General features: G+C 41.7%; 2 protein-coding genes across 2 annotated transcripts in view; one reads left to right on the top strand and one right to left on the bottom strand.

The window, feature by feature from the left end:
- The window catches only part of TMEM229B (transmembrane protein 229B), a 32,365-nt gene extending 27,553 nt beyond the window's left edge, over positions 1–4,812 (bottom strand). The window contains exon 1 of the mRNA XM_071427119.1: positions 4,686–4,812. Coding sequence (XP_071283220.1) covers positions 4,686–4,695 — 10 coding nt within the window. The 5' untranslated portion in view covers positions 4,696–4,812. The remainder of the gene's footprint in view (positions 1–4,685) is intronic.
- A 98-nt stretch (positions 4,813–4,910) lies between these two features.
- PLEKHH1 (pleckstrin homology, MyTH4 and FERM domain containing H1) overlaps positions 4,911–18,011 on the top strand; it is a 73,100-nt gene continuing 59,999 nt past the window's right edge. Inside the window, exon 1 of the mRNA XM_071427108.1 lies at positions 4,911–5,045. The gene's annotated coding sequence lies outside the window, so the exon portion shown is untranslated. The remainder of the gene's footprint in view (positions 5,046–18,011) is intronic.

Genomic DNA, 18,011 nt, shown 5'->3' with positions numbered 1-18,011 from the left:
GACACCTCTGACCTAGTAACTGGTAGGTATGCTCATTCAGATATGCCTACAAACAAATCTCTAAAGCAGTCTAGCTTTTATTTCGCCTCTGAGGACATGTTAACGAGCACCATGCACCTGCAAAGCCTTTTACACTCATTTTAGCTGGACTGTAAGGTGCATAAGCTCTGGCTCACAGCAGACATTATTGGGTGTATCATTTACAGCCAGGAATGTAGTGCTCTGACTAACCAGAAAGAGAGCGTTGTTCTGAATTGGCACAGATGTTGGTATCTGCTCCTGCAGAGCCAAAGCCTTTGCCCAGTCTGGCTTTCTTTCAAGACTTCTTGTGGTCGCCTGCACAGCCACCTTACCGAGGAACTCAGGAACCATCTGGATACTCCTGCCTCACATATCATAAGAGAAATGTGAAAAGCAGACCAGTTCATTTCTGACATAGACAGCTAACCAGCCCTCTGCTCCCTCACCCAGTCTGTACTGAGCCTGCAGAGCTAAAGCAAGCAGCATGGTCAGGTGAGAAAGCCACCAGAGAATACCGAAACACATACAGAAAGCAGATCTGAGAAGGGATCATTTACAAACCTTACCAAGCAAGCCACAAGCAGGTAATACCTTTTACGTTGGAAAACATTAGCTAACTAGATGATGAAAGGTCTTTCAAAAGAAGATAGGAAATATACCATACTTTACCTTTCACATCAAGCAAATTTTGTTCTGAAACAGAACTCCCACTTGAATTGTTCAATTTCATTTCTTTCACTCCAGAAACAACTCAGGAACACCACTGGACACCGCCTCATCTGCAGCTACACAGGAACATGCAGGATAGAAGTGACTGCAAGTAAGTTTGCTCAGGTGCCACTTCCCCATCTGCAGGGCGTGGCTCTGGCACCTGAAAGCTTAACAAGGTACTGCAACTGCTATGGAGGTAGGAAGTGCTTCCCACAAAAGGATGATAAGGAGTGGGAATAAAGGCTTTTCCTACCTCCTGCTGATATACAATTTCTTTAAGTAATTGACCCATTTTCTAAAGAATAATTAGCCCTAAGGAATGAAGCACTGCTGCCCTTTAATTAGCATGTTGTTACCTCTCCTCTTACCATGTAATAGCATGCTGTCTGAGACTGAAAAAAGAAACAAATCAACACAACTTAATTTCATTTTCTTAAACATGGTATTTGTTGAAGGCAATCCAGAAACAAAGAATCCTAAGGTACAATTTGCAACAATAAAATTTTCCATTTTTTCTATGATTTCACCATCAGAACAAGGTCTCCTCCACACCACCACTCTTTAAGCCTCCCCAATATATTTTCTCCTTTTTAAGAGCTTTTTCATTATGCTTTCCAGTCATCTTCCATGAGGAAAAATTTCTTTCTGTTGTCAGACAGCTTAACAGAAAGGACTCTTTTGCCTAAAACATAGTCAAATTTCCTGCAGATAATTTTATTAAAATTTCATTAAGTTTCTTGCAACATAGGTCAACAACTTGGATAAGGACAGAAGTTCTTTAGTCTAAGGAGACTAGAGATGCATACCATGAACAAGAAGCACAAGAAAGCACACCACAGCCAGTGAGGTAACTCCAAAACTTGCAAAGAAGGACTCTTCAAACAAGTCTCACAGAGATGATGCTTAGTGACCGATTCCATGCTGCAGAAAAAGGACCTGCTTGGCCCCAGACTCTGTGACAAGTACGATTCTGAGGATACAAACAAGACTTGCCATCAAAGCATGTGATGATAGCAAAAAGCTGGGGGTTCCCCCCCTCCTCTCTCCCCACCCTCCACAGGAAGAGTGCACAGTCTCCTCTCCTCCCCCTCATTCCCCCTCCACACCTTCTTCCTGGCATGATCAGTCCCCAGCTGCAGCTCATTTCTAACACTTTGGAGAGTAAAACTTAAATTCAAGTAAAACTTGTAGGTAAAACTTTAATTCATCTGACTAATTATGCCATGAGAAGAAACACCCCTCCTGGACACAATGCAGCACCTGCCAGCAGCCCTGAAACACCTGACCTAAGGACAGTTACTGCCTTAACCAAGCAGACAGGTATTAAAAGCATATTTACAATGCCAGAAAACAACTCCTCTCCCCATTTCTTGACATGTGGGAATAAGTAGATCCTCAAATTACAAGGCCAAAGGGTTCCCTACATCTTCACGCCCTAGAACATCTCCAAGATGCTGAATAAAGTATAGATTGTAAAAAGATATCTTAAAAGACTCCACATGCTATCGAGTTCATAACCTTATCCAAAACCCTCCTCCTGCCTTACACTCTAAGCTAGAAACCTGCATCTCCCTTCAAGGTTAAATTTGCCTTTCACTGTTTGGCACCACATGTTATGACATTGCCAGCAAAACTGCAGAGTCCCCACTACCAGGTAATATTTCCATTCGGATGCAGAGACCTAGGTTGCTCTCAACCTACACACCTGTGCTATCCATACCTCCTGGTCTAGACCCCTTTACCACTTCTGTAAACTACTACGGGATCTTGCCATAAGAATTCCAAGGTTTGAACTCTCCCAGGAAGCAGCTTGTTTTCTGCCTCCACCATCAGCCTTCAGTAGAGTGGGCACAGCAGTACTGACCAAGGGTACAGACCCGCTGCCAGAGCCTCAGCAAGAAGTTATGCGGTAGCAAGCAGTACTGCCTCAACTTCTGCTTGCCCCTCCATTTCCTTTCCACCAGACTATACTACATGCTTTTTCAGTATTCCCCTAATCAGAGGATCTCAGAATGTTTCACTTTGAATCAGCTGCTTCTAGCACTTTTGCTGAGCTTTGTTTAGAAAGCTGCTGTAGCTACTAGTTAACCAAAGGATTTGGAGTTAAGTCTTGTTTCAACTTGACAAAGACCTGTGAAATGCCATTTTCCCCTACCTCAGTTTCCTCTTCTATAAACGGAGACACCCATGTTCTTCAGTGGCAGCCTGAACAGAGAAGTATGAAATTCTCAGATATACATACCGAGAGCATATATTCTCTGGGAGAAAATACCTACTTTCAGATTTAATGAAAAATCTTAACTTATCCACAGTAGCAAGCTGCTGTTACTTAACACGGGAAAACTGACATTTCTCTGTGGAAGAAGTCATACCTTCTCACTGGGACAAGGTGCTGGGATTCAAAAAGGACCTTCAGGATGTGTATGGACACAAGAGTATTTTACAGATTTCCTAAATAACTTTCCTCAGTGCTGGCTGAAAGTGCCTACAGGCATTTTGGACTCCATGTCAATAAGTCTTTATTTTCTTTTCTGTTTCCTAATAACTCACAGTTATTTTTGTTTTAATTACTTCCTATTTACCACCAAACACTAGCTATCCCTATCTCTAACTGATGCTGTACATATATTAATGCATTTGTGCCCCTGGAAAACACAGACTGGAGTTCTTTGGGCAATCTGTTCTTCTTGCAAATCCCCAATGCACAGTCACAGATGTGTTACCACCTTGCCTGTGAAAAAAACCAGCTCCTTCAGAGTCCGCATTTTTCCTCAGAAATAACAGAAAACAGGAAAAACATGTGAAATAAACAATGCCAGAGAACAATACAAAGTATTTCATGTAACAGAGTTTTTCTGCATCTGTTGTGTAATTATGAGGCTTAACAAGTTTGTACATCCCCAGTAATTTTGGACTAGCAATGTGAAATGATCTCTAAGAAGTCCCAGTGTAACGGTCAGCTTAAGATGAACATGACAGGGCAGCCTCCTCAGCATCCCTGATCCTAAGCATCCTAGGAACAATTTGCAAAACCCTAGAGTAAATGAGTGAATGGGGAGAAGAAGGAATCAGATTTTCCATTTTACAAAAATTCAGCTATTCTGAATATTTTTCCATTCCAAAAATGGAACAAGAGTAAACATCTTGAGACTAATTTAATTTTTTTTTAATAGGAAAGAAAAAACTCATTTTCAGCTAACTGTAGTATCTGTATCCCTGACCTCTGGCTTTACACACAGGAGTAATTCACAAGGTTGCAGAAAAGTCACTGAACAGACCAGAGCCAGTTCCCACCTCCCAGTTCAGCTCTGCAAACGCTGGGCTCATTCAGAGCTATTTCCCCTTGCCTAGAATAAAGTTTTACAGAAATCAATACAAAAAGATGTTTCAAGACATTCCTTTTCGTGGGGAAGGAAAAAAAAAAAAAAAAAAAAAAAGGCACTGTCCAGTGAAAAACAGCTCCGATTTCACCAACCCCTCCACCCTGCTTTCCCTGAGCCCCGGAAACTTCGCAGCCGGGGTCGGGGGCTCCCGAGCAAAACCCCCTCGACGCGCACCGCGCTGCCGCCCCGAGAAGCTGCGGGGGACGGCGGGGCCCGGCCCGCGGGGCTGCGCCGCTCCCCGGGAGGGGGCGACACACCGGTGCCCGGTGGCCCCGCGGGGCCCGCCGCTGGCGGGGAAGCCGCCGCTCGGCCGCCCGCCTTTGTCTCGCCCCAGCCGGCACCCGCCCGGCGGGGACGGCACGGCCCTCCCGCCGCCAGAAAGCGAAACCAACGGCACCGGGCGCCATCCCCGCCCTCCGCCCCGGGCAGCGCATCCCCCGCGCCGCTTGGCTGCGGGGAGGCCGCCGCGGGCCGCGCGCACCCCGGCGGGGCGGCCGTGAGGGCAGCGGCCGCGGGCAGCTCCCGGCGCCGCCGCTCGGCCCCCCGCCCGGCCGCGGCTCGTGTCCTCACCGGTGTCCATGGGTGCCCCGCGGGCGGCGGGAGGTGAAGTGTGCCAGTGACACTCGCCCGTAGTATGGATGCGGTTTCAATCTGCACATGCTCGCTCCCGACAGCCAGCCTGCCCCGCCACCTTCCCTTAACTCTTTCCGCACTGCCTCGCACCGCCTCCCCCGCCCCGCGACGCCGGCCCCGCGTCCTCCTGCCGGCCTGCAGCCGCTTCCCTCGGCCCGCAAGCGGGGGGCCGGCCTGGCAAGCCCTCCCGGGGCCATCGCGGGGCACAGAGCCTGAAGGCGGCGAGGTAGCCCCAAGGGAGGGACCTGCGTCCCCTGGAGAACCGGACCCTGCCGGTGCGGGCCGGTGTGTGCTCAGGTGAGTGTCGGGAACACCCTGCCCTTCCCAAACGCCTGGAGTGTTGGCTCCGGCCGGGAACACGAAGTGGCACAGTGCGCCTTGGCTGGTGAGCCTGCAGTACGAGTCCTTCATATTTACTCCTCCAAAGAAATCCGTAACAAAAACAAATAAACACTCATACCCCATCAGCTGAGGGGTGTAACCCCCATGCGCCTTTGTTGGATCTGGACGCTGACAGGACATCCCTGCAGTGCAGGAAATCAAACACAGCTATCAAAGGAAGTATTTGTCTGCAGCTTGGTATTACAATAGGGAAACACAATCTCTGAAAAAAATGGTTTTTTCCACCCAGAATGATCTCCAGATTCAGAAAACTGCCCGAGGAAGAATAGTAAGAAAATAAATTTCAAGCACAGGTAGTAAAAATAAATTAAAATCCTTTCTCTGGCTACCTTAACTCTTTGGCAGCACAAGAACACAGGAAAAAAGTGCCCTTCTTTGGAATGAGAAATCGGGAGAGTGCAGTCCTGAACCAGGGTTCAAGCAAACAAATTTCCTCTCCGTACCTCTGGCTTCCCTCTGAAAGAATGGAGGTGGAGGTAACTGGCAGCTCTTTGCGGTTAGGGGCAGCTGGGTAGTGCCTCTGAATGCCTTATAGTCTTCAGACAAAAGTGAGCAAGGTTTTTCGTTCTGTCCATCTCCACAGAGAGACAGTAACATATTCTGGGATAAAATGGTAACCTGAAGTGACACAAATGCAGAAATGGCAATTGATCTTGAACCCAGAGATGTGTCTTTAACCAGCACCCTGCTTTTTCTAATGGGTTACTGACTTAGGGCTCTTGTCCGATCTTCCCAGGCCTCTGATACACTCCACATTTTCTTTCTCACAGGCATAAGGACTCCTACCTTCTGTAGTACCAGAAATGATGAGCTAATGCTTTTAGCAGAATAAGGATGTTTTTATGACCTCTGTTTAATGACTCAGCATTTCTGGTTTCAATAATAAATAGTCCCAATAATGAGGCAACATCGGATCTGTGCAGGCCCCAAATCAATTATGATGAAGGATTCTCAAGATGTCTGGCAGCAGTGGCTCTGTTAAAGGCAGGTGCTCTCTGGAGAGGCGGCTCCCTCGGCCCCAGAGCGGCAGGGCCAGCAGACGCTGCGCACACCGGAGGCGCCGCGGCCGTGCATTGATGGCTCTGCGTAACGCGGAGTGCCCGGGCTGCTGCCCCGCGTTCCCTCCGCTCGCCCGGGGAGCTCTGTGTACAAACCTCTCTAGCTGCTCCGAGGATGCCACAATGCAGCAAACCAGCCTGTCACCGAGTCACCTGATTGCACAATCTCACTGTGAGAGCTGGAGATGCAGAAAGATGGAGCGTTTTAAAGGGGAAATGGAGAATAACGCACAGATAGCCCTGCCTCAGCAACCGAGCTAGGGCAGCGCTGCTTATGCCGGTGACCTCAAGCTGGATAAAAAAACCCACAGTTGCTTTGTATAAATTTCAACAGAGCTGAGAAGGAAAATGGTAAAATAGCTAAGACATCTTTGATGTTCTAAAGAGCACCTTAAAATACCATATCCAATTAGGCAGTTGGAGAAGACAGCAGCCTGAAGCAGTGCTTATGTATTTATTGTGAAATAGCATCCTTTAGAAAGCACCGAGGACCATGCTACAGATATAGTCAAGAGAGCGTGAGAGAGATAATTTCACAGTATGAGACAGCATGAATGTTTCACAGCATGAGAGGAGAGAATGCCTTACAAGGAGCAGAGGAAAGGTCAAAGAGAGAGGAAGAAGTGAGCTGAGAGATACTCACCTATAAGAAGGAGTTATCAACATCCAAAGATGGATCGTAAAAAATGAGAAGCACATGTAGGGAATACATAAATCTCTATTCTCCTGTCTAGTCACATCATGTACAGAGAGGAAGGAGGAGGTAAGGATAAAGGAGAGGGCTCCCAGATGAGAAGAAAGGAAGGAGGAGGCAGTGAAGCAGGGTGAGGGGAGTGAAGACACTGTGTGTACTGTGTTGAGGGGAAAGGCAGGAGGGAGAAATGTCAGAGTGAGCACCTGATGGTGGTGCTGTATACCTGAGAGCTTGTTCAGCTCTCCCTAGCTGCATTAGCTGGTCCAGAAGAGCTGTTATTATTCTATTCAGCCTTGTTTCTTTCAGCTTGAGCTAGTAAAGGAAGAGAGAAAAAGAATGAAGTTGAGATTATAATACAGTGAAAGTGGGAGTAAGATGAAGACTGGGGACAAAGGCAGACAATTTCTAGAACTGCCCTTTTGTCAGGTGTTCACAAGGAAGCTTGAGCTCCCCAAGGCCTCGTGCCGGGAGTGAGCACCATTCTCTGCAGAGCAGCCAGGCTGGGATGCTCTGTGTGCACAGGAAGCTGGGTCCAAGGTGAAAAGAGTTTGTGGTGACATAAGGGTTCTCTGGCTCTCTGCAGCCACTTGTAAACAGGCACAGGGAATGCTGCTGATCTTCATGTGTGTGTTGTCTTTTTCTGAAATAGCATAGATCATATACAATACCTAATCTAGTTCCTATATGTGTGCCCAAAACCAGTTCAGATGTTTCTGCACCAGCATGTCTGGTTCTGGAAGGGTTTCTTCATTTGGGTCTAGCATAACATGTGGCTGTATGGAAGCATCTTAGAAAGTGGCATAATCATATTTGTTTGCAACTATACTCCTGTATCTGGACATGATAAGGAGTGCAGTGCAGCAATACCCAAGCTGGTTCCTCATCCAAACTGTGACAGACAGAGCTTAATCCCTCACTTAAACTTTATTTGTGTGTTTTATTTGTGGCACATTGTTACACTGAAGAAAAAAAATTACTTATGTCTTCAGGAACACTTTAATGTGGTTATTACACTGGTATCTGAGTACATCACAAGTATCACTGCCACTGTAGTCATTCCCAGTGAGGTAAGATCTTGCTCTGCAGACTGGGCTTTGAAGTTCAGACGTGTTTCAGTTTAAAAGAATTCTAAATTTGAGATTCATAGCATCTCTCTTTCACCAGAGAATTTAGTTTTATATGGCTCCTTATATTTAAATTACAGTTTAATTCAGTGGTTGTTCATCCCTTCTGTATATCCAGTCCTGGTCTTGAAAAAGATGCACTTGGAAATTAGTCTTACTGGTTTAGTCCAAGTGGCTTGTCTGATATTGCTTCAGAACTACTGAGTAATGGGATCCATATTTCCAGAGCAGAGTTTAAGGCTGGGCTTATCAAGTCATGTTTGGCCTAATTTCTTGATTCACTTTAAACATGCTAACGGGTTCTGCAGCAAATTAAATGAGAATCTCAACTTATAGCACTCCCCATTCTCTACACAGCCCAGCCAGTGCTTTGAAGGAAACATCTGTCATGAAAAACTTCATCACAATTGTTTAAAACCTGTCCAGATCCAGTCAGGGTTTTTCCCTCCCTGGGGAAGTTTGGCTTTTTCTGTCCTGTTTTCCTGAGGAGGTCCCACAATTGGAAATTGGGAATTTCATCTTCCTGAGTGTATAGAATAAAGAGTAGATGTTCTGTGTTTATTTAATAACCCCCCCATGGATCTACATCCAAAACATGGGCTTCTCTGACAGGAAACTGAGGAACAAAGAGTCACATTTAGGCCTGCAAGGAAATTAAAGAAGGAACTATTTTTTTTTTTTTTTGCCTGAAGGGGCCCCAAGCACTGTGGTGACAAATGTTATTCAAATACCTGAAGTAGGAAATGGATTTTGAAGAATACACAAGTCATGTACTGTCTCACATAAGCTTGCATAGGTCTTCATGCAATACCATAGAAATTGCTTTCTTTGTCTCTTTTTCCTTATGGTGCAGGTAGAAAAAATACAAGCCATGGATTTGCTGAGCTTTTTGAAGAAAACATGAAGGAAATTTTCGAACATTGTTCCTTCAAGCTGGAGGAGATTCCCTGGAATGATGGCACCTCCCTTTCTTTTGCTTGTGTCACGGCCTTGGGTTTTTTCTATGGTTCAGCCATTAGCCCCATATTCATCACTCCTGAGAAAGTAGTTGACTCATAAAGGGATAGAGGCAGAAGTTGCATCCATGAAGGATCTTAACTTATCTCTGCACAAAATTGAAGCCACTTAAACATTTGTTCTTCTAATGGTGCCTCTGCCAGTCTCTGTAGTATGGTGCAGTCCTTGGGATCAGCTTCAAAATGTTGAAGGCTAGACAGCAATCCCCAAGGAAGCCAGAGCTGTTTTTGAAAACTCTAGGCTTTCTCTCTGTGACTGCTGAAATAATTTCCTTACTTAGAGCATTTTTCTTTCCTTTAGATATAGATAATAATAGTAAAGCTTACATTAGTATTTAGTTTTTCTTTCCTTCAAAGCATTTTTCTCTAACAGATACCTGCCATGCCTTTTGGCTTGGTAAGAGCTTGGCTCTGAAACTAAACACTGCAAATAGGACATTTTTACTCCTAAGAGATGTGACCAAAGTGCCAGGCAGCAAAGCATTTCCCTATTTAGGAAAGCTCTCTCCATGGGTGTTCCTATTCAAGGTATCAATGGAAAAAAAATGTTAGTAAGACATTATTTCATAGGGACTGTCAAAGCTTGTGAGTTTCCTCTGGGATGTTCAGGGATCATCTCTTTGGACTGACAGAAAAATTTCTCAGCAGAGAACTAGTGTCCTCCACTAGCTTCTGCCACCTTTGCCTTCATGTGGGTTAGATGCCAGACAGGTCCTTTGGAACACAGCAGCCTGAGATCTCTGGAACAAACAGCAGACAAGATTTACCTGAGGTGTGACTGATGTCTGACTAAGTTAGCCTGTGTTTGCTTGAATTTTTAATGACAATAACTAAAAAGAATCCTTCATGGTTTCTATTCTAGATTCAAGGGCAGAAGAAAAGCAAATTTTATAAACATGGAAATTACAGAACCTGAAGGGTTTGGCAGCAATCCTGTTTTCTCTTTTTTTGCCAGGTTCAGCAAAATGCAAATATAGGTTTGGGGAGAGGCAAACCACTTTACAAACTTGAGCATGTCCAGTCCAACTTGATCCAATAATCTGTTTTGGGGAGATGTGTTTCCCATTAAAAATAGCAGGAAACTGGAGGCTTGGAGGCTTGGGTTGTACTCACAGATGTGCTTCAGGCCTTCCCAATGCCCTCAAATTCACCCCTCTGTTTTTCCCCTGCTGTAAAAGAGGGAACACATTTCCTTTGCTAGAAGGCTTTGAGACAAGCCAATGGAGAACAGGAAAAGTGAAGTGTTACATTTGAAGAGTTTCTAGAATGGCAAACAGCCTGATGCACTTCATTGATGTCTTGTAACTCTGAGCTAGCTAAGGAGACAGAGAAGAGGCATTGCACTTGTTTTACCTAAAATGCTTTTGAGTGTCAGCGCCAGAGATGGGATAATTGTAATAAATAATTATTTTTCATAAAGTGTCTCTGTTACATATTATACTGCAAAATATAACTGAGACACTAAATATTTTTGGAACAGTAGTTTTTATTTATACGATGCGACATGTGCAAAGTGCTCTGATCAACAGTAAAATGACAAGTCTCTGCTCCAAGTCACTTACAATACATTTCTCAAACATCAGTCAAGTAGTGATAATAAACTAGGGATTAGAAGGGTATGGATAGGGTGAAGTGAAGGAAAAGGCAAGGATTACAGTTTAAAAACAAAGATAAATGAAGATGACTGAGAGAAATTACATAATAGGAATGAAACTGAAAAAGTGTTCCTCTGAGATTTGAAATGATGCGGCAAGTGGATTTGTCAAAGGAATACATAAAATGATTCAGAGATAAAAATCATGGTTTGACTCTCTACTTTTATGTTTCAAATATCCACAATGAGCTGCCCAAGAACATTCCACAGGCCAGGAGCTTTTAGAACAACAAAAACTTCTGAAATAAGGCCAGGTTACTTAATTATCATAGATGCATGTCACAGCCAAGGACATTTCTAGACAGAGGAACAAAGAAAGAGAAAGGAAGTCACCCAGCAAATTGTATTTCCTTTGATTATGATAATCCACCTGATAAAGGGACACTATACTGGAGTATCTAAAGAGAGAAAGTCAGTAATGGACTTTTACAGTCCTCCAGTTTCCATCATCAGTTATCTTGGCAACCTAAATTCATCTTGTTATCATTAAATTGTAGCACTTAAAGGTCCAAACAGAGAGGAAGTTGCACATTTATCTACTGCTTCTTGACATAATCATAATAATAAATAAATATATCTTTCTTCTACAACGTAATGTATCTCAGGGATTACTATCACCTAGAATGACCTCTTAGCTATCATAGACCATTAATTTTCATTGATATATTCCAGTATTAAAAGCTACAACTCATTCTTGACAACTTGCAGTTGGCTGTAGGCTGATAAAAAATGCCTAATTTTCATGAAGACATAAGAAGATGAAGAATTCACCACATGAGCTTGTTCTAGTGGTTAATCATTTTCTGTGTCTCATTCTTCATTTGAATTTGTCTGGCTTAATAGCTCCTCCACTCAGTCCTCAGTACAACCTAGTCTGCTCAGAGCCCTTTCCTGCTAGTATTTTATGCCTCCAACAGTACCAATTCATTAATCAAGCCATAAATCAAATCATCTCCTTTTCAGTAAGTCAGACAGGTTGAGCACTGAAAGGTTTCTACAATAAGGCATTTTCTTTAGATTCTGAATAATTACCAAGCTCCCCTTGCACCTTCCCCAGCTTTTCAGCAACCTTTGAAAATAAATATCCTGCATATGATTTGTCTAATGAGTGCCACAAAGGGAAAAACAGCAACCTGGTACTGGTACTCACTATTCCCATGTTTATGCATTTGAGGATTGATTTCACCCTTTTTGCCACAGTATCTCACTGGAGTAAAACTGCTCCATACTCTGATGATCCTGATCCTTTTCAGAGTGCTGTTTTTTTCCAGGGTAGAGTTTCTGATTACACATCTTCTAATCTCCTATCTGGTTCCCACATGCATAATTTTGCATTTGGCTGTAGTAAAAGGCTTTTTGCTTGAATATGAAGATGATCCTTCCTGCCCTATATAAATGCTTTCCCCTCATCATTGCCATTCCACCAGGCTTCCCAATATGTGCATATTTTATCAGCAGTGAGTTTCTATTTACTTCTAGGGCAATGATAAAAATACTGAATAGAACTGAATTTAAAACTCATCCTAATGCTACTTCCATGGCTTTTGCAAAGTGACATGGCTTTATTTTTTACTATGTCCAGCAGACAAACTTGGCTGGACTATTTTCCTTGTGCTTCAACCATCCTGTGTCCTGTGTATTTCTCATAGAATGAGAGTGATCTAGTGTTGCTCCTGATCCTGATTCAGTGACAAAATAATTAAAGGAATAAAATCAAGCAGGATTCACAACCCATACATGTATTCACTCTTGTCCAGTCAGGCCTTTCTGTGGGTTACCATGTTCTGTCTTCATAGAACTGCAGAAGGTAGGGCTAGGAAGAACTTTGAGAGCATCTCTAGTCATCTTCTTGCTTATGGCAAGGGTGCTTAAATTATTCTTGCCTTTTTTTTTAAATTTACTTTTTAATCAAGATTATTGTGATGCTGGAAAATACATCTCTTTATTTTCTTGTTGTTTGTCAAAGAATTCTTTATCAGTTAATATTTTTTTCCACAAATTGCTGTTAGCCTTGCTAGTACACATCTACTGTGATTATTGATTTTACCATTTTAAAAAAAATAGAACAGACACTCCTTTAGTGTTCTGCTACTTCCTTGCTGTTAGAGGATTTATGAAATATCAGCATCAGCAGGCTAGAGATCCGTTAAATAAGCTCTATTAGTATGCCCATGTAAACCATCCACACCTGCTGATTTTAAAATATTTACCTCCAGTACATACTTTACATTCTTTCTGGTCACTAACAGAGGGGAAAATTTTTCATCAGCCCATGTGATACAAGTGCATCATCTTTCTTCTTTCCAAATGCAGAACAGAAATATGTCTGGAATATTTGCCTTTTCTGCAACTTTATCATTTCCTCATCTGCATCGAGCAGCAGCATGTACCCTTGTTAAGGCTTCTATAGTTCTTAATATACTCTAAAATAATTTTATTTTCTTAAGGCCTGCCAGCCAATGATTTTCCTCTGTTGTCTTTTTAATTTGTCTATTTTTATGTGATGTAACTTCCAATTTATATTGATTGCTAAATATTTCCCATTTTATCTATTTGCTTTGTAGGCTTTTTATTTTCTAACTATGCCTTCACTTTATACATTGATCCAGGATGGCATTTTAAATAATATTGTTCTCTATTATGCCTACAAAATTGGGGCTTTTTTAAAATCCAGTGGCTCTTACACAGTTTTCAGTTGTCTGCCATATTTTTCTGTCTGAGTTTCTCTTCATCAGCTTTAATGTGTTTTGTCCTATTCTCTACTCTGATTCAGTGGTCTCTGAGAGACTCTTCTTCTCCAATGGTATCTTTTGTTTTGTTATTATTTATTGCATTAAGCCATTATGCATGAAAGCACCTGTGGGTCTGAGTTAGTAATAATTCTAAAATTCTGGGAGGTTGTACCTAAAACAGAGCATACACTCTCTTCCTCATACTAGTTTTTACTTTTTCATTGGAAACAAAATAAACCACATAATTTTACTGTATAAATTATTGCAGCCATTTTCAGAATGCTGGTTCAATTAATTTTCTTCATAGCAATGAATACAGGAATGACTTTAGAATTAACATAAATTAATATTATTCTTAACAATCAATATTTGAGGTATACAACAGTTTCACTAGCAAAAGTGTTCTCTTGCAGTCTCCACTGAATATGGTAGCTGATATTTCACTGTTACCTTATTTTTGTTATGTCACTTTCAGAATGCATTACATAGGAATATTTTTCCCATTTAACCAGATAGCCTCAGGCCTAAAGAAGTTTGAAGTTCATCACAGAGGACCGAAGACTATCCAGAAGCCTGAACAAGCAGTCTCCTAATCTCATTGTGTATTTCACCTGCCATATACATGCATATGATGACGAACACATTAAAGTGATGCACAGGGAGGTTAGTGCACTATTTTAAAAAGTAACTCCTTCCTTCCTCTGTTTTCAGATCTTGTTACTGTCCTGGTTGCAGCCCACAGTAAACACATAAGCACAACAAATGTCAGTGGGTTAGGCAGGGTGAGACCTAAATGGTCCCAAATCTTTTTGATGACTAAGAAGAGTCAGATGAAAAAGACTGTCTCTCTACAGATATGCTAAATAAATAACTACTTCATTAAATATTCATCTATATCTTACACAGCAAAGTTCCCCATCAATAGGTATTGCCCCAACATAAATTGCATAGGGATTGTCATAATATTGTCTAAAGAGTAAATCTTCATTTTGGAAAATTATTAAGAAGATTTTTTGGTAAATAATTTAATGAAATTAAGTAAATACATAATCCTGTAGAATGTTTAGTTCATGATATGTCCAAAAGAAATTAGATTTTTCTGTTATATTGTAATTTACAATTATTGAATATTTTACACTGACTATGAATGCCTGCTTAACGATATTCAGTCCAGAGATCTATAGAAGAGACCAGAAATTATGTTCCAGGTACCAAATAATCCCTGTCATCCTGCAAAGCTCACAGTTATAATTAGTAAAACTGGTGCTGATCATTAGAAATCTACTTCAAAAATATAAGCACAGAACCAATCAAGTGAGCTGAATGTAAGCAGAGGTCCTGCTGAACCTTTGAGGTCTGCTGTAAAAGTCATCTGCACAATTAGTTGTCACTCTTTATCTATGGACAGATTCAGGTCTTAACAGTACAGCTGCAATTCGCTGCTTATTCAGTCATGAGAACTGGACACTTCTGCATGATGATGCACTCCATCCTAAGGAGACTAATCAAGTTTCCCTATCCTCACTGATGATAGATGGAGCCACATGAGTAGTTCAGGTTTATTTCTTGACTCCTGGGTAGCTGAAGTCAGGCAAAATAATCACAGACTGATGGTCAAACTAGATACATTCGGTTTTATAACATCCTGACAAACTACATGAGACAGATCCTAAAATGGTCAATGAGAGTCAGAAGGAAGCCCAGCTTAGGCTCTGATTCATAAGTAAGACTCACTTTCATAATTTGACCTCTATCACACCTATGCCACCAAATGCTTTCAAAAGTTTGTTTTTCGTAATTGACTTTGCAAATGGGAACTAAATGACCTCTTTAATATTATTCCAAAGCAAAAATACAAGCTAATAGAAGGGGAATTTGAGAGTAAAAGTGTCAGGACTGAATTTCACTTCTTCAGAAAAAAAAATATCCATAGTTGCTTTTTGGTTCAAAGCCATTTTAAATTTTCTTGTAACATTGGGCATGCTATTAAGGAGAAAGATTCTATTATACTTTAACACTGCCAAATATGATATCAGTTTATAAAATCCATTTGGAGTCAGCTGCATTTTCAGTAGGCTTTTTTCTAAAGGGATGTCTATCCTAATCCAAGCAATTAAGGGTTCTTTATTAGCCCATCTCAGAGGTACAGACTTCACCATCAATTGATGTTCTTCTCAACTCCCGCAATAAGACCAGAGGACAAAGAAAAAGTACATCTTCCCCAAATAAGCTGTTTCTCTAGCACAATCCCATGCATGAGCCAACACTACTAACTGTATTGTACTGACTATAAAACATTTATGTACTCATAATTCTGTGAACATTTAGCTGTTACTTATTTGCAAACATCACTGCCCCATGAGTAAAACTTGGATAAACTAGGAAATCCCAAACCCCACTTTGAGAGTCAGACTGTGGTGTTGTTTGCTTTTCCCTTACACTTCACCAGGTCTCTAGCCCAATTTTTACAGTTCCTGTATTCTCATTGCCATTGCTCCATGATCAGGATAAGGAAAAAAGACCAAAGCTCATTACCAGGTGGGCATCTCAGCAGTCAAATTAACACTTTCTGGCACAGCAACCTCACTAGACTTGTGTTAATTATCTTTTTTAGGGCATTTTTGGCATAGCAGAACACTGTTTTCTGGAATTCCCAAGAAGCTGTGCTTAGACTACCTTAGAAACATCTAAAACTGATGTGTACATGATGAGTAAAAAGATACAGGTAGACAAGTCAATGTCCAAGCTGCCCCCTCCTGCTGACAGCAGGCCTGTAACCCCCGCCTGTGTCCCTTTGTCACCACCAATGAATATCAAACACTGTGACACCCAACTCCTTTCTTTCCAAGAGAGAGAGTTAAAAATGGTGCTGCCATGTTCCCTGAGGCTGGCAGATAGTCATATGAAAATTAGAGCAACTGGATACACCCTGCAATGTGCACAAGCAAATCAGGCATTCCCAGGGAACACTACAACCATTAACCCTATAGTTCACTATTTGTGTTGCTCTCCTCCCACCTGCTGGATGACAGAAGGAGAGAAAATTATCTGCAGAATTTGTTTTTTTAAGTGTCTGAGCAGTTCTCTGTGGTTCTTGTCCATGCTGATATCTGGGTATTCAAAGGTAATAATCTTTTTAAGTACATGTTACCAGTCTGAGTAACAAATACAAACTCTGTCACTGACAGGAACTAATACAGATTTCTCCATGACACTTAATTTCCAACAATCTTATCTGGAAGCAACCTCTACCATCTAGCCCTTATTCAGACTCCATATCTGGCTAAGCACATGGTCTTTTAGCTCTGTCATCTTAGGAAAACAGAACAGTTCTGCAGAGCTGTCTGCATCTCCATGGAGCAGGAGGTCAGGGGATGTAATGATGTATGCTTCATAGGGGCACCCACTGATTTTGAAAAACCAAAACATGCTGGAATTACCTCAACAAACTTCAGTCCCTGACTCCAGGGCTTTAGGGGCACTGGGAGCTGAAAAATGAAGCTTTGCTGGATATTATATTACAGGATCAAGGATCCAATTTACAGTGACTCAGACTTGTGGTCTTAGGTTTATCTCAACAAAGCTTTTTGAGGAAAGGTTTTATGCCAGGTTACTTTATACTTACCTGCAGTTGTTGGAGTGTGTCATATGACAGTGGAGTTTTTCCTTTAAAATAGGCACCAAAGCCTTTTCAATAAGGGGTTCTTTTGTTCACTTCAAAAGACAAAAAGATTTCTTTTAAAGAATGTGAACACATGGGTTGTGCAACTTCACAATATATAGAAAATTACACAAAAATATATAACCACAAAATATTGGAAGTCAAAGCAAATAGACCTGCTTCAGGTCATCATACAGTCTTCATTTTTGTGAATAATGTTGTCATTAGGAGTAAGTTTGTGAGATGGAAATTAGGTCAAAGTTTCAAGGCTAGTAAGTGAAACAGATTGTAACAAGCTTTCTTGAAAGGCTGAAAAAACCGACTTTGCCTTGTCATTCTATGTATCCTGAGACTGCTCCAGGAAAGAAACTCGAATCCAGGGTCTATGCTGTGAGGAAAGTATTTGTAATAGCATAAAAAGGGACCAAGTGCAAACCCACATGTTTGGATGATCATCATTAGTCAATGGCATTTATGGTGGGCAGAGCTGCATGTGTCATCTGGTATTTTTTTTATTCTAGTGACGTACATGAGTCTTGATGCTTTGTGCAAGTGATTCTCCAGGCTATGTTTGGTTTAATTTCTTGAGTGTCACTTTTACTCATACAGAGTGGCTCAGGTTTAACATATAAGGCTACTTTCCACTGGGAAAGAAAAAGAAAAAGAAAAAGAAAAAGAAAAAGAAAAAGAAAAAGAAAAAGAAAAAGAAAAAGAAAAAGAAAAAGAAAAAGAAAAAGAAAAAGTCTTGAACTGCATTGGGCCTTGATATGAAATGCTCCCCTCCTCTGTAGCTCCAGAACAGAAGGAGCTTGGTATTGTTAAACAGTAGCTAATTAGGATGGGATTTCACCGTTGCTAAGAGCTAAGTCTTTGGTATGCAGAGCCAAACAGCAAGGGCAAAGTGTAACTATTTAAGGCTGAA

Source organism: Agelaius tricolor, unplaced genomic scaffold (assembly GCF_023055355.1).
Source record: "Agelaius tricolor isolate 1412-34295 unplaced genomic scaffold, bAgeTri1.0.p SCAF_5, whole genome shotgun sequence".
Classification (NCBI taxonomy): domain Eukaryota; kingdom Metazoa; phylum Chordata; class Aves; order Passeriformes; family Icteridae; genus Agelaius; species Agelaius tricolor.
The sequence above is the reverse complement of the archived record's forward strand: the minus strand, read 5'-3'. Positions and strand labels throughout refer to the sequence as shown.